This window comes from Arctopsyche grandis, chromosome 6 (assembly GCF_051622035.1).
Source record: "Arctopsyche grandis isolate Sample6627 chromosome 6, ASM5162203v2, whole genome shotgun sequence".
NCBI classification, from domain to species: Eukaryota; Metazoa; Arthropoda; class Insecta; order Trichoptera; family Hydropsychidae; genus Arctopsyche; species Arctopsyche grandis.
In genome coordinates, this window is record NC_135360.1 from 3,537,679 (window position 1) to 3,554,589 (window position 16,911).

Here is a 16,911-nt window from a genome sequence, read left to right on the forward strand (position 1 = left end):
GTATTTTTTAGCACGGCTATATGTCGGAGTATTTCATCACGTAAAAGTCGAGTTTATTCACGGCACGGCAATAATTAAGTACTCGCAAAAAGCAGCCGATCACAGGAGCCCAGCGCCCGAGCCTAGTAGGTCGGCCTCGTCTAGAAACCCGATTTTTACCGAAAAGAGTATCTATTCATGCTAACCAATTTTTAACCAGTATCCGTAATAATATTAGGGCTCGGTTAATATCAGGGACAGTTTCGTCTCACGAATCAACAAATTCGCAATCTTCGCAACAGTGTAATATATTAATATAGTATCAGAACTTAAAGTCCTCGAAAAGCACGAATGGCCCACCGATGTTTTTCCAGGTTTCGGAGAAACTGAAATCGAGCCTCTTTGTAAAAGATTCAAAATATCATATCCAAAAACATTGCTAGCTTTCAAGGGAGCTTTTATTCCACAAGATTTAGTTACATTAGTAAATACACAAAAATTATTCCATATAGTACCTCTGGATGGGAAAGAGGATTTAGTTCCATGAATACTTTTATTACTAACACTAGGTCTAGATTAAAAAATGGTTGTGGCTATTTGCAGGTTCTATATCTGCGAATTATTGGCTATTTGCAGGTACTATATCTGCGAATTATTGGCTATTTGCAGGTACTATATCTGCGACAGGCGCAAAGCCTTCTGCGCATGCGCGTGACCTATCACTGTCAGCGTGTTTACTGTTAAAGTTTTGTTTTAAACCTCTTAAAATTTAGTTCAAACTCGTAAAGTGACGTAGAGTAAAAAATATAATCCAAATTAGTTAATATTATTAATTGTTAGAAAATTATTATCATATACAACGTATGGTTCGGTGATTACTGGTCACAAATTACTCGTCACAAAGTCACTAAAATCTCTATAACGGAGCATCTGGCAGCCGAAAAGTCCATCATACTAACGATAACTATCATAGTAACGAGAACTTGAGTGCCAAATATTGTGTATTCGCGATTTTCATGGCAAAAATTGTCTTTGTGACCACCCCAATGTGACGAATAGTCCAATTACCACAACGTATAATACCTACATACAGTGGCGGACTGGCCATACAAGCGAACTGCCCGATGGCATGTGGGCCCCACTATCTGTTGGGCCCTCAGTAAAATTAAATAACTTTTTAATTATTTCACGTGTGTAAAAATTTATAGGATATTGCACTTTGGGACCTAAAGTTTGGGCATTTCAACAAAACAATTATGCTTATTATAAAGATTATGCATATACCAATACTTATGTAATAACTACCTACTGAAATAAAAATGGGAATAAACAAATTTCCGTGAATAATATAAAATGAATTGCTTAAAACAATTTTGATAGGACGATTCATCATCAACAAGCGATTTAAATTTACTTCATACTTTCAAAATAACATTTGATTATGCTTCGACGATATAGTAAGATTTAAATACACAATTTTAAACAGTTTCCGAATATAAAATCTATTCCTAATCTAGATACATCCATGTATATAGAAATATAGGATAGGGGTCCCCTCCCCAAAATCCCGATTTTCGATTAACATTAATTGAAAATATTATGCATTTTTTTCAGGGACGTAATTTGGGGGGAGGCATATGGGGGCACTCGCCCCCTAAATTAAGGAATAGTGTGAATATTATGAATTCAATTATTAATGAGATACTATGGATCTACGTTTATTTCTTAGAAATTAAAATTCAAAACAAGTATATTTTGGTTTTTAAGTGGTACGCCTTGGATAAAATTCTTAGAAATTGTTCATCCTATAGAGCGAATCGTAAGAAAGGTCCCCTTTACTTTATTTTGATAAAAATAGATGTGTAACGTTTATTTTTCCGAAAGTTCGTATATTAACGTGATCAGTGATCGATTCTGGTTCAAATTTTCGCATGACCACAAAACTTTATCTATTGTTATTACATACATATATATGTACATAGATAAAGTGAAAAGATATTCGGTAGAAATTAAGATAGTTTTTTAGTGACTCAGTTAGATGGTCGATTTTTGTTGATCATGTGAAGATTTTTGGAAAAAAAATTTCACTTTCTTTTTTCGCTTTCTACATAATATTTTTTTAAAAATAAGCTTATTTTTTTCATATTTTATAACTCAATAAGGTGTATGGAAAGAATATTTTCCATTTTTATTCCGATATAAAAAATATTTTTTGAAAAAAAATTCAATTTGACCAATCTTTGCCTGCCCCCCAAGAAAAAACTGAAATGACGTCCCTGAGTGTTTTCTACCGAAAGTAAAAGCCGCTTTTATGCCGCATTCTTTTATGATGCATTCTATTTACCTAGGACAAGAGTTAAAACGAAATATACAATGTAATTTATGGATCTATTTTGCTTTTGCCATTTTTCTTGTACCTAAATTTGTTTATTCCCATTTTTGAAAAGAATATTTTGTTATATGGGGGGGGGGGGGACAAATTTTTTTAACCCTGGGTGAGCCCCCTTTGACTCCTGGCATGCACTAATTTCAGTCCCAGTCCGCCACCGCCTACATACATACAAGTACAAGCCGCGAACTAGCTAAATGATATAAATCTATTATAATAACGTGCGAAATTTATTTGCCTCATGTACATATAATGAACGATTGATTAAACAAGTCTAGCATACATTAAATGTAAGAAATTATAATCGGATTATAAGTTCACGCGCATGCGCAGAAGGCTTTGCGCCTTTCGCAGATATAGTACCTGCACATAGCCACAACTTAAAAAAATAGACCAGTTTTTTCGTGACCAATTTTCGGGTGTGACCAGTTTTCTCGTGACCAGTTTTAGGGTGTGACCAGTTTTAGTGTGACGGGAGATCACGTGTGACCGATCTAGAGCGACCGGTTGTCCTGTGACCGGTTCTCATTTGACTATGGCAGCACCGGTCGCCATCGTTGACATTGGAGTTGGGGTTGTAATTCGGCCATTCGGTCCTGACTCGTGAGGGAGAAACTACCCTGTTACCCCGAGACCCAAAAGCCCGAGAAAAAAAACCCACGCTGTGTGATTTCGCCCTTAGGAGAGGACAGAGGCAGAAAGAGCCGCAAAGAGTGGCAGAAATTTGCCTCGCACCAGAGCACATAGTCACATCACATTCAAACAGCAACCGTTTCTGGTGAGTGACGTCACGTTCTAGAAAGACAGAATATTTACATTCTCGATTAGCGCATGGGAGTTATTGGATTCTTGACGAGACTTTCAAGGTATCAGTTAACCACCATACATTCGAAGTAAGGGCTATCGAATGGTAGGATTTTACCGTTGATTTATATATTGATGACAAAGACACAGTCGGCTTGTGAAGATATTTACCGAAATTAGGAATCTTGTACGCCACCCAAAATGTTTTCCCCGGAGTGGAGACTAAGCTCTGCTTTTTTCACTTTGGGCAGTGCGTTTGGCATAAGAGTATCCAGAGTTCCGGGCTGGCGGGGCAATGCCAACAAGACGTGAAATTCTCGCATCCACTGAGGCAGCTGACCGCTTCGGCGTTTGTACCGTGGCAGAGCATTCCCGAAGCTTTCGATGCAATCAAAGATACTATGGAGGATGAACGAATGAGACGACTGGCATGTTAATGCACGTGTTTATTATATGACAGCTGAAGACAGAGTGAGTAGTAGCTCTCCGAACCCAGCCGGGTTGGTCCCCACTCGCAGGAAGGCAACCAAACTCGACCATGTCGTATGAGCGAGCCGCCACATCACTCCCCCCCCAGCATCAGCGATACCAAAATTACAAAGAAACAAATTTTACAAAAGAAAAAAAATTATTGTTACACAAAGAGAAAAAATTATTACGTGGGGAGAAAAATAAATGTTGACGTGGGTCATCCGCTGTGTACATAGGTGTACCGCCCTGAATGGTCGATAGATTCGAGGGCGGTGACGTCGCGAGCAGGACGGTGGGTGGTCCGATGGTCGCGCGATGCGATGCTGCGGCGGCGCCGCTCTTCCGAGGCTGATGTCGGTTGGTGGGGCGGCGGGGGCGGCAGGGGCATCGATGTGGTTGATGATACTCCGAGCTGGACTGTGAGTCGTTGTGGCTCGTGGAGGTGTTGTAGCGCTACCGCCCGTCTCGGCGTGACGACGCTCGTGGGGACGGACGGGGCCTTGATGATGATGATGATGATGATGGTGCTGAGGTGGTGTATGTCTTGTGGTGCTGGATGACCGTTCTATGTGTAGTGGATCGCGCATGACTCCACATCCAGCTGTCAAGATCGTCGTCTCATTCGCTCCCCCATTTTTTAAGAGCACCTGTCGTCGACGTTGTGGCTGGACGTCGGTAGGTAGGTAGGTAGCCGTGTCTGCTCGTTTATTGTCACCCGCGGGCCGCGACGCGTGTTGATGGCGATGGGGGCGCGGCGGGTAGCTGGTAGCGGGTAGCCTGGCTCGGCGAGGCAGGGATGAGCGGCATGTTGAAATTGATCGAGGCTGCGTGGCTCGATGTCGGGGGTCACCAGTATGGAGGATGAACGAATGAGACGACTGGCATGTTAATGCACGTGTTTATTATATGACAGCTGAAGACAGAGTGAGTAGTAGCTCTCCGAACCCAGCCGAGTTGGTTCCCACTCGCAGGAAGGCAACCAAACTCGACCATGTCGTATAAGCGAGCCGCCACATCACTCCCCCCCCCAGCATCAGTGATACCAAAATTACAAAGAAACAAATTTTACAAAAGAAAAAAATTATTGTTACACAAAGAGAAAAAATTATTACGTGGGGAGAAAAAAAATTGTTGACGTGGGTCATCCGCTGTGTACATAGGTGTACCGCCCTGAATGGTCGGTAGATTCGAGGGCGGTGACGTCGCGAGCAGGACGGTGGGTGGTCCGATGGTCGCGCCGATGCGATGCGATGCTGCGGCGGCGCCGCTCTTCCGAGGCTGATGTCGGTTGGTGGGGCGGCGGGGGCGGCAGGGGCATCGATGTGGTTGATGATACTCCGAGCTGGACTGTGAGTCGTTGTGGCTCGTGGAGGTGTTGTAGCGCTACCGCCCGTCTCGGCGTGACGACGCTCGTGGGGACGGACGGGGCCTTGATGATGATGATGATGATGATGGTGCTGAGGTGGTGTATGTCTTGTGGTGCTGGATGACCGTTCTATGTGTAGTGGATCGCGCATGACTCCACATCCAGCTGTCAAGATCGTCGTCTCATTCGCTCCCCCATTTTTTAAAAGCACCTGTCGTCGACGTTGTGGCTGGACGTCGGTAGGTAGGTAGGTAGGTAGGTAGCCGTGTCTGCTCGTTTATTGTCACCCGCGGGCCGCGACGCGTGTTGATGGCGATGGGGGCGCGGCGGGTAGCTTCTCCCGCCTGACTCGGCGAGGCAGGGATGAGCGGCATGTTGAAATTGATCGAGGCTGCGTGGCTCGATGTCGGGGGTCACCAGTATGGAGAGTGAACGAATGAGACGACTGGCATGTTGAAATTGATCGAGGCTGCGTGGCTCGATGTCGGGGGTCACCAGTATGGAGGATGAATGGATGAGACGACTGGCATGTTAATGCACGTGTTTATTATATGACAGCTGAAGACAGAGTGAGTAGTAGCTCTCCGAACCCAGCCGGGTTGGTCCCCACTCGCAGGAAGGCAACCAAACTCGACCATGTCGTATGAGCGAGCCGCCACAATACCATGCAGTGGTGAAATATTTGGGTCCACGGTATACCGCGGACCCAAAACATTGAATGGAATCCTGGCATAGGCGCTGAGAGACATTATTAAGGGCAGTCCATGTAGGGTTGCATAGGTGGAAGGGGTAGCAGAGCAAATTTTGGTCGGTCAACTACGCTCAGCACAAAAACCAAAGACTTAAGACTTAAGAGGCGAGAGCAGCGAATAATCACAATAGTGGAGGAGTGGGACATTCGCTCGGTATCGGACTATATATGTAAGAGGACCGGCGTACAATTTAGCAGTGAGTTTCCAACATGTTTGCATTGAATTAATTAATGATTAAATTAGTACATCTTTCTTGCCATAAATACTAATGATTGCTTATTTCTATCGTTTCAGTACAACTAAATGTAGCCTCGGTGAGCATGCATCCGAATCAATCTAATTGAATGCTGTAATGTGGATGCTCTCTGGAATGGAATATATGAATTGATCTATTAAATATACTAGAAGTTCACGCATATTACGCAAACAAAAAAATAATTTTTAAAGTATCCATACCGTTAACAAATCACAAATTGTATAATTTGATCCCTCTTCCGATTTTTTCATCCAAGGGGTACATCTCAATTCACCCCACAAGACCTTAATTGGCATACTTCTTCTTCATGTGCCATGTCCTCCTAGAATGTCGGCAACTGGATGTCCCATTCTTATTTTGTCCATTGCTGCTCGGAATAGTGCTGAGGCCGTACCACTGCCGAAGGTTCTTTAGCCATGATGTTTTCCGACTGCGTTGGCCTACGATTTTCCCCTGGATTATTAGGCGCAGGAGATCGTATTTTTCGTTCCGCATCACATGTCCGAAGTACTCCAATTTACGCCTTTTCACACTTTTGAGCACTTCGACATGTTTTCCCATCTGGGCAAGCTCCTCGGCATTGGTACGACGCGCCATCCATGAGATTCTCCGCATCCTTCTGTATGTCCACATCTTAAATGCCTCTAGTTTCTTGCATGTGGCATCCGTCAGGGTCCATGCTTCTGTCCCATACAGAAGGATGCTGAAAACGTAGCATCGTAGAAGTCTCAGTCGGAGTGCTATACTGAGATCACGTGTGGTTAGGACTTTTTTCAATTTCAAGAATGTAGCTCTTGTAATAATGTAACAAACAATAATTTCATCTGAAGTAATTTAGAGAAATTTAATATTTTAAAATATAGAAAATTTATATGTTGTAATAGTCGTACGGTCTACATCCATCATGCTAGTTTAGTGTTTGTGAAACAGAACTGTTGGATACAAAATCAATTCCCATTGATTGTACATTCCAACAAACTGTAAAATACTTAAATATCTGGCATAAACTATCGGTAACGAATACTTTTCATTCATTTTTCTTTCAAAGTCAATAACATTAACCATAGACACTCAGTAATGGTAGAATCAGTGATATACATATAAGGAACGGGATTATTAACGTTAACATCAGGATGTAAAAGTTTTTCCATGGACGTAACTTTGCTAGTTGAATCTATGTACATAGTTCAAACAGCGATTTCTTTCCTCTTCATTCCCAATATTGACATCACCACAGATGACTGTTGTAACACTCCGATCCCTACTATTTCTAGACATTACAATTTATACTATTTCTACAATAATTGTTGTTTATGTTCTGTATAAAGTAATAAAGAAATTCAAAAGGCCATGTGCCATAGCAAGATCAGCAAACCCCTATATACATAAATAGCACAGAAGAAGAAAGTACGAAGCTCTCGAATAGCTAATGAAACTACATAAATGTATTATTAAAATTTAGAGTATCAATTAGAATAATGTTTTTATTTTTATTGCAATTTTATAACTTATATGTAATTGTCTTGTAATGTGTTTACCATATTGATTTTTTTTTTTTGTTTGTAACTCTCGCTTAATGTTATACAAAGACTTGTAATTAAATCACATTGAATTGTATAACTATTTTTTGTGTTTATAATTTTTGTCTACTCCTACTCGTCTCCGTAACCGTTAACAGATAATTTGGAAATAGTATCTATCAATTTTTAACCAGTATCTGTAATAATATGAGGGCTCGGTTATTATCAGGGACAGATTCGTCTAACGAATCAACAAATTAGCAAAATTCGCAACAGTGTAATATTAATATAGTATCAGAACTTCAGTTCCCGAAAAGCATGAATGGCCCACCGGTGTTTATCCAGGTTTCGGAGAAACTGCAATCGAGTCTCTTTGTAAAAGATTCAAAATATCATATCCAAAAACATTGCTAGCTTTTAGGGAGCTTTTATTCCACAAGATTTAGTTACATTAGTAAATACACAAAAATTATTCCATATAGTACCTCTGGATGGGAAAGAGGATTTAGTTCCATGAATACTTTTAGTACTAACACTAGGTCTAGATTAAAAAAATAGAACACGTCTCTAATTAAATGTTTATTAAGCTTCATGGTTCTCGTCTTGAACTATGGAAGCCAAAAGAACATGTTAAAAAATGGCTCAGAAGCCGTAATAGATCAGCAAATTGCAGAAAATGGAGATATTTCCTACGATTACCACCCATTTGTGTCGAACGAGGCTTACTGCCATGGACCACATCCTGATGTTGGAGCGAACCAGAGGAACTAAACACTGTTGGTATTGTCCACAAAGGAGAGAGAATTTTTGTCAAGGTCGGGCAATAACGGCGCTCAATGCTGGAGGGCAACACATCTTACATAAATACACGAAGCACAACCATTCTGCCCTATCCCACATACTTTCGGCACTAAAGCTACAGAAAGACATTACTTTACTTTCATGGTCCCCTTCTTGAACTATGGAAGCCAAAAGAACATGTTAAAAAATGGCTCAGAAGCCAACATAGATCAGCAAATAATAATCAGACGAGAATTTGTAATAAAAACCATGTCAATGAAGATGAACTTGAAGTTATTATAGTTTTCGGAGTTTTTCACAAGGTGTTGGGCTTCCGGCTTCTCGTGGTCCTTACCGAACAGTACTTTTTAACTATCTTTAAAAATACTGACAAAGATGAGCCTTCCGGCATGTAGCAGAGTCACATATGAAATCATAACTTGTGTTAGTCTGAACATTTACATACTTAATCGTTTATTAGTATTGACAAATTCTTTAATGAATGATAGATAGTATTCCATGACAACTGCAGACTAGACCAGTGCTAATCAAACTTTTTCAGCTGGCGGACCAGTATATATTTTTCAGTAATTCTCACGGACCAGCATCACATTTTAAAATAAAAAGGTTATATATGTATATGGTTGAAAACTTGTAAACAAATAAAAATAAAATAAAATCTTAGTAAAATTTATTTCATTGAATTCAAAGAAGTACAATATGTATATACTTAGACAAAGATAAAAGAAAAAAACTAATGAAACATACATATGAGCTTGTTTGTTATTAGATAACTTATCCAGCCGTGGTTTAATCTAAGACAATGCCACACGCAATGGATCATAAATATCCACACTATTACGATGTTTTGTTTCAATTATACTCATGGTTGAGAAACCAGTCTCGCAAAGGTAAGTTGATGCAAATGGTAAAAGAGTTTTCACTGCAAGTTCATAAATATATGGGAATTCTACTTTTAATTTGATCCAAAAGCCTGCAAGTGAAGTTGTGGTTTCAAAACCTTTTTTTTTAATTCTTGATTTGCAGTCAGATCAATTAGTTTATCTTTCAAATTAAGTGATATGTAATAATTCCATGGCAAAAATGGATTTCGTATCCATCCTTTTCCCTTTCGTGGATCGTCATCTGGTGGAAAATAGAAATCGAATCGCTCTGATAAATTTGTCAAATGACAACTGATTATATCGCGCAAAGACCTCATATTAAGCTCCTCTCCTCCTTTGTAAATAACATCAGCCAAATTGTGAAACATGTCATAGCAATCTTTTGAAACACGAATTTTCCATGTTTTTAGTTTTCGTTTCAACCCATCTGTATTGTCTGCCATTGTGAAATAAGATGACATTCTTCCTTGCATGGATAAGTTAAGGTCATTCAAAATGCAAAAAATGTCTATCAAATAAGCTAGCTCGGCTATTCAGTCTATATTTTGAAATAGTTCTGACATAAGCTATTGTTTTATTTTTTTAATTACGTCTTTCTCCGCAGACCAGTAATGGGCTGCGGACCATAGTTTGAGTAGCACTGGACTAGACAGATGCATATAAAACAACTGGCCAATCACCGTGAACGTCATTTTGTAAGACTTAATAATAATTTAAACCGTCTTGTAGTTGTCTTTTGTGTATCTGGTTTCTGTTTGATAAACCTCAAAAAACATACTTTCAATTTTTTTTAACCCTTTGAATGCTGACCCACGCCCATCGGCGTTATGCTGACATGTCCATAGGCCTTCAAATCGCCGATAGGCTTTGTATATTGAGCATGTACAAAGTAAACGAGAAAGTACCGGCTAAGGTAGTAAGGTAAGGTAAACAAAATGCATTGAACATGGGTCGTGTAATCCGTGTCATTCATTTTTTAACGTTTATAAAGACTCGTTTACACCAGAATATCTGAATTTATGTATAACCATAGCAGAATTATCCAATGGAAATCCCTAGCTGCCGAGTATTTTAGATCGTTGCTTGGCATTTAGATTGTGAGCATTACATTTTAACAACAATGAAGAAGATGGAACTAGTCTTGGAAAAATACATTCATTAATAGACTTTTTGTTTATTTTATATTGTTGCAAGATATATTAGAGTCTAAACACACCTTTACAAAACTCGAAACCCTCGGCAGTAGCTATCTAGGGTTTGTTTGGACTAGCTGCAATTTTTATACCTGCTTTCTATTGGATTTCTAAATAATTGTAGTTGGAAATGTTGGCGAAATTTTCAGCGTGGCAGGCTTTCAACAGAAAAGGCGTCGGCACTCAAATATGGATAATCGGTAATAGTGTTATAGAAAAAGACAAATAGACTTAAAATATACGTTTATTTCATTTCATACAACACACTTGGAATAAAAACTTAATTAATTTTAATACAAATAATTTAGAGTATTCAATAAATGGGCTCTGGTTGTTGTGTCACGAGGAGTCCGAATCGCTTCTTGATAATTATCCGCTGTCTCGAATATGTGTCTTGCGGAGAGAAGCGAGCTGAAATATTAAAAATAAATTATTTTCAGTGATCGACTACAAGATGTATGATATATTATATACAGGTTCGAAGCTGATCACAGCGAGACTGGCCGTCTTATAACTTACTCTGCCCTTAAGCAGGGATTCGATAGTGTAAACCTAAACTATCTAATTCTAAAACGATCAAATATGCATAACTAATATTTTAACCCTTTGCCCGCGGCAATAAATATAGCGAACAAGCCCTGTACGCAGCACCTTTTTCGCGAATTTGGCAATCGAGTTTTCGACGTTAAATACATATTTTAATATTTACTCAAGTAACCAGATATATTAATTAACACATAAAGTATTATTTTAAACAATAAAATACATAATATATCTCGTATTTTTCGATTAATTGTCAAATAATCATTCTTCATAATTGTATGAAGACGTGACGTCACTTAAACGAGGTTTCAGTATGGATCCAAAAAAAACTAATTTTGACTGGTATATATTCATTTTAAGCCAATTGAATGGATGGCATTCAACTCTCAGTGATATATTCAACCAATTTTGAACCTTAAAACAGTTGAAATAGGCGCATATAAGGCTCAAAATCCCGTGCAAAGTTCAGAAATTCTATGGAAGACAGCCGCGCTACAGACTTGTCGCCCAAAGCTTCCATAGAAGACGGCCGCGGGCAAACGGTTAAAGATGAATTCAAGTCGAGGTTTCTATTTTCCTGGTGCTGGAAGCCATTATAAGAAATTTAATGATATATGTATATCTGAACTAAAATCTGTGTATATATGTATATGCTGATGGTAAAACTTATATTCCAATGATAATTACATCAAAGGCCAGCTCAATTGGGTTATTTAAATATTGAAGTATTCAGAGACTTCCAGCACTCAAATCAAAGTGGCTGCTACGAGGTTTTTCAATGTCCAAGCGAAAAATGCTAACATTTGTAATTATTTTGAAAAAAAATAAATATAATATTTTTTTTACATACTTACTTCGCCGAACACTCGTAATTTTTATAATACTTTATATACATTTTTAAGAAGCAGTCGTGGACTCGTGCTCTCTCTTTCTGTGTTGCTTTTACATGCGTGCGTGCGAAAGAGATACCTACATATATACACTAAATAAGTTTTGACGATTGTTTTCCAACGCTTTATTTTTTTCAATAATCTATTTTTAGACATCGATGTAGCCTTACAACATGCGATATATTCGAAACAGGTAGCGGTCTTTCTCTCTTTCTTTCTTGGTTTTAATTGTGTACGTGTGAGCGAGACACACAAGGATGCGAAGTTTCTAATAATCAAATAATTTTTCAACATGTATCATAAACATTTTGTATGCATTTCAGTTGCATTTGATTGGTGCATGAATTCGTGACGTCTCGTGACCTATATAATTGAAAGCGGATTTCTATTGTTTTTTGCCATTTATTTTAACTCTGCAAAATGATATCGGACAGTGAAAGTGATGAAAGCGAAATAATAGCTCCTCGCCGAGGAACTCGACAAATCAGCAGCTCTACTGATTCTGAAAATGAATTTATCGACAATAATCAATTCCCAAGTAATAACTCCTTATATGACATCGACAACGAACCCGAAATTTACTTTGATGATGAACCCGAAATTGAAGAGCTTTTATTTAAAAAATTGATAAATATTTATAAAGCATGATTGAAAAATAAATATAAATACGTATAAAAAAAAAATGTTTCGTGCCACTGATGCGCTGGTGGCTCAAAGAAAGTATTGAAATACGACAATTAATGACGACAATAACGATCGTTGTAGCAATCTTCGCCGATTTCAAAACAACGATTTATCGTTGTTGTAGCAGTCAAAGGGTTAAGTTAATCATCAAAGACGAGTTGCTTATACGCATTATAAGGATTCTCCGACTCCCCATATTGAGTTAGGTGATATGCAGAACATTAGATATTTAACCGTTTGCCCGCGGCCGTCTTCTATGGAAGCTTTGCGCGACAAGTCTGTAGCGCAGCTGTCTTCCATAGAATTTCTGAACTTTGCACGGGATTTTGAGCCTTATATGCGCCTATTTCAACTGTTTTAAGGTTCAAAATTGGTTGAATATATCACTGAGAGTTGAATGCCATCCATTCAATTGGCTTAAAATGAATATATACCAGTCAAAATTAGTTTTTTTTGGATCCATACTGAAACCTCGTTTAAGTGACGTCACGTCTTCATACAATTATGAAGAATGATTATTTGACAATTAATCGAAAAATACGAGATATATTATGTATTTTATTGTTTAAAATAATACTTGATGTGTTAATTAAACATATCTGGTTACTTGAGTAAATATTAAAATCTGTATTTAAGGTTGAAAACTCGATTGCCAAATTCGCGAAAAAGGTGCCGCCAAGTACAGGGCTTGTTCACTATATTTATTGCCGCGGGCAAAGGGTTAATGGGATACTATACAAAAAAAAAAAGAATCGCAAGATCCTGATTCTTCGAAAAATAGTGATGACAATCAGAATGAATCGTGAGTTAAAAGATTTGACTGTTTGAAAGTTCTACCAATCTGAGATTTGATTCCAAAAAAAATCCAATATACAGCTAGCTTTACCGAAAAGTATCTCCTCCGTTCAAGAAGCGACTACTATAAGCCCTTTGAGTCTCGATTAAACCAAGTTTGATTGTATTTAATATGACAAGTACAAACCTGGATGGGCAGAGAGAGTAGGATTATTTTCAGGGTCCGTACGCTGTAATAGAAAAGTAATGTATTATATCTCTATGAACATCTTCAATTATTTATAAGAAGTAATGATTACAATAATTTCAACTTTAAACATTAAACCGCAATACCATATGAATTATTTTAAACATGTAGTACATATACTATGAAGATATACACGATGCGGTATTTAGAGGTTATGTTCACATGTCAAAACGAAGAGTAATACATTACGTATTAAATAATAACCTTAAGAGTGTACACCCTCTCTCCTTTTTCGTTGAGATAATATCGCAAATACATTGCGAATTGGTTGAAAGATAGCTTGAGAAGATTTGAAGAGCTAGTGTCAGATCGCACGTGCCGACGATCTAATATGGCGTGTATGTATTGTCAATGTTGCCAGTTGGTTGTATCTACTATACACAGGGTTGCCATTTACTTTTATTTAAGGAAAACCAACAGTTTTAATTTCAAAACAGAACAAATAAAGGTCTGTTCATACCTAGTCAGCACGTACCGACTTCAGCAGGTATCCGGCCGTACGAAAAGTATTCTTTGGTACATTTTGTATGGGTATATTCATACCAACCGTCACGTTTACGCCACGGCAGGCGTACAGCAGTACCCGGCATTTCCTGTTCATACCTTACAGCAACATCCGTCAACGTATCGTATCCGTTTTTTTGACCATCGTGGAAATATACACGCGAATTACGTGTTTTGGACCAATTATTGATAGTGACAGTGGACAGCTGTTCAATCTTTCGACATGGTTTTGGCGCAAATATTTAAAAAATATTTAAGAAAATTTTAAATTTTTTACGGAAATATTTAAAAAAATTTTGTCCATAACAAAAGACCAATGACCAAAGGTCTGTTCATACTTAACAGCACTGCACGACTCCGTTTCAAATATGTCATTTTATTACATTTCTATTCATATCTACCTATACGTCGCGGTCACGTCACGTTCACAGCACTTTGGCCGAGTGCAAGGCAAAATCGGCTTACTTATACATTACAGGCTATGTCGATACGGCGCAATATTGCTTACGTCGTATTGTCGAGAACTTTAAATATGAATGCATACACGTGCATTCGTAGCTACGCGTCAGAATACAAGTCAGCAAAAATGTTTCGGCGTTTATCGAACGAAAAGTTATGTATAATCGCGTTGTTGTTGAAAGAAGAAGCTCAAGAAGGCAATAAAAAAAGCACGGAGGCGTTTTGATGTGCATCCCATGTTAAAAAATAGAAAAACCGAAGGAGAGTTTTGGACACTGTACAAGGAGCTTGTGGATGATGGACAAAGGTTTTTTTAAATATTTCCGTAAAAAATTTAATTTTTTTTTAATATTTGCGCCAAAACCATGTCGAAAGATTGAACAGCTGTCAACTGTCACTATCGATAATTGGTCCAAAACAGCAAAGTGGCAGACTCATGGCACGTAATTCGCGTGTATATTTCCACGATGGTCAAAAAAACGGATACGATACGTTGACGGATGTTGCTGTAAGGTATGAACAGGAAATGTCGGGTACTGCTGTAAGCCTGCCGTTGCGTAAACGTGACGGTTGGTATGAATATACCCATACAAAATGTACCAAAGAATACTTTTCGTACGGCCGGATACCTGCTGAAGTCGGTACGTGCTGACTAGGTATGAACAGACCTTAAATGTTTAGTCTTAATATGAATCTTAACACGTGTAGCCCGGGGCGCGCATAAATGCGCGTTTTGAATTTTTGGCCAGGCGCCGGGGCGTGCATATGTGCGCGTTTAATTTCTATAGCTTGGAGACGAGATTGCGTACATATGCCCGCTTTAATATTTCAATTTCTGATAATAGATATCACTACTAGGGTTTGAAAAATATTATTTCGAAAAAATAAAATAATAATCTCGAATTTCAAAAACATTTCGAACAAAAAGAAAAAATATAACTTTTTAATAACTTGTGCTTTAATTTTTGCTCTTTGTTTTAAATTTTCCGTCTATATAATTGAGTTTCAGTATATATATAAAATATCTCATTCAAAATTCCTATTGTACAGAATTGTTCCGACTAATACTCTCATGGTCGGCTTTTGTGGCCTTACGACCCACCAAAGTTGGCCCTTTGTTATTGTTTTTTTTACTGGTGGCAGCGAAGCGTCCAGCTCACTCTGACTGTTCGTTTTCGGCCGCTGGAGAGCACACATCTCCGCTTATTCCTCACTCCCGAGCAGAGACGTCATTTGGGGGGGGGGGGGGGCATGGGATGGCAATTGCCATCCCTTAGTTTTGGAATAGTGTGAATTTACAAAAAAGGAAGAATTTAACGATTATGATTGTTATGTTATGTTACTTTTGAGTAGCATAGACTAGGCCAGAAATAGAATCCCTGCAATAAAGCTATGTAAAAAATGGTTATATTTTGTTTTGTTAAATGGTATTCCTTGGGTAAAATTCTTAGAAATTGTTCGACCTGTGGAGCGAATTGTTAGAAAGGTTAGAAAAATTTGTTTATGATGTGGCGACCCCATAGAAGAGGGTGGCAACACCGGTCGCCATGGTTACGGCAGTGGAGCTGTCATTCGACCATTCGGCCCTAACTCGTGGGGGAGGAACTACCCAGTTCCCCCGAGACCCACAATGACTTCCCTTCGTAGAATTAACGGAACCGAAAATACAATTGCAAGAAGATTTACTTTAAGTGAAAGTCAACGATGGTATTCCCACTGTTAATCTGCACGTGCAATTTTTTCATGGACGTCATTTGGGGGGACACTCGCCCCCCCTAAATTTAGGAATAATGTGAATTTAGAAAATATTATGAATTTAATGATTAATGAGATACTATGGATCTATGAAGCTACGTTTATTTCTTATGTTACTTTTGGGTAGCTTGGTAACTAATAAAATAATCGCTGCTACGTGCTTTGAAAAAAAAAAAATTTATTATTTCGAAGCAAGTATATTTTGGTTTTTAAGTGGTATGCTTAAGAAAGATTTTAAATTAGTGTTTTACTGAATCTGTTCAATCAATAATGATTTTATTTCTCGTACTTTTATTTGCAGACGCCCATTCTCACACAAAACAACGAATGAGGTGGATTTAATGTATTAGTTATTTAATAAAATTGCTTTCTGACCAAAACCTTATCAATGTTAGTACATAAAGAATACAAATATAAATTTTCAGTTTGATACGTTCAGGGGTGTGGTAAAAAAACCGGGTGTTCACAACATATTTGACATTTCTAAAGGGGGCCACAGACGCTCTGGAATATCGGGCGGTATGTCTTGGGGCGACCGATGTCGACGCAGACCGTAGCGTGTGTATGAAAATTTACCGTCGGGTCGAATCGCATTTAATACGCCGCACGTCGAACCAAA

The 16,911-nt window shown here is 38.4% G+C and overlaps 1 protein-coding gene and 1 long non-coding RNA gene across 2 annotated transcripts; one reads left to right on the forward strand and one right to left on the reverse strand.

Moving 5' to 3' along the window:
- The first annotated feature begins 234 nt into the window (after positions 1-234).
- LOC143913595 (uncharacterized) lies at positions 235-10,748 on the forward strand. The gene is made up of 3 exons (XR_013260746.1): positions 235-840; positions 7,767-8,858; positions 9,876-10,748. It is a non-coding gene; the product is annotated as an uncharacterized LOC143913595 (long non-coding RNA).
- On the reverse strand, positions 7,929-13,943 carry Nop10 (Nop10 ribonucleoprotein). The gene is made up of 4 exons (XM_077433474.1): positions 13,779-13,943; positions 13,515-13,557; positions 9,864-10,826; positions 7,929-8,850 (listed from the first exon to the last, which is right to left on the reverse strand). Exons 1-3 carry the CDS (start codon positions 13,830-13,832, stop codon positions 10,729-10,731), a joined length of 195 nt encoding a protein of 64 aa, XP_077289600.1. The 5' UTR covers positions 13,833-13,943; the 3' UTR covers positions 7,929-8,850; positions 9,864-10,728.
- Between the last annotated feature and the right edge of the window lie 2,968 nt (positions 13,944-16,911).

Excerpts from the sequence above, each read along its gene's own strand:
- Nop10 (XM_077433474.1), bottom strand. The coding sequence starts at position 13,832 with ATGTATTTGCGATATTATCTCAACGAAAAAGGAGAGAGGGTGTACACT. Across the intron at positions 13,558-13,778 it reads AGAGGGTGTACACTCTTAAG|CGTACGGACCCTGAAAATAA; the intron begins GTTATTATTTAA and ends TTTCTATTACAG. Across the intron at positions 10,827-13,514 it reads TACTCTCTCTGCCCATCCAG|CTCGCTTCTCTCCGCAAGAC; the intron begins GTTTGTACTTGT and ends TTAATATTTCAG.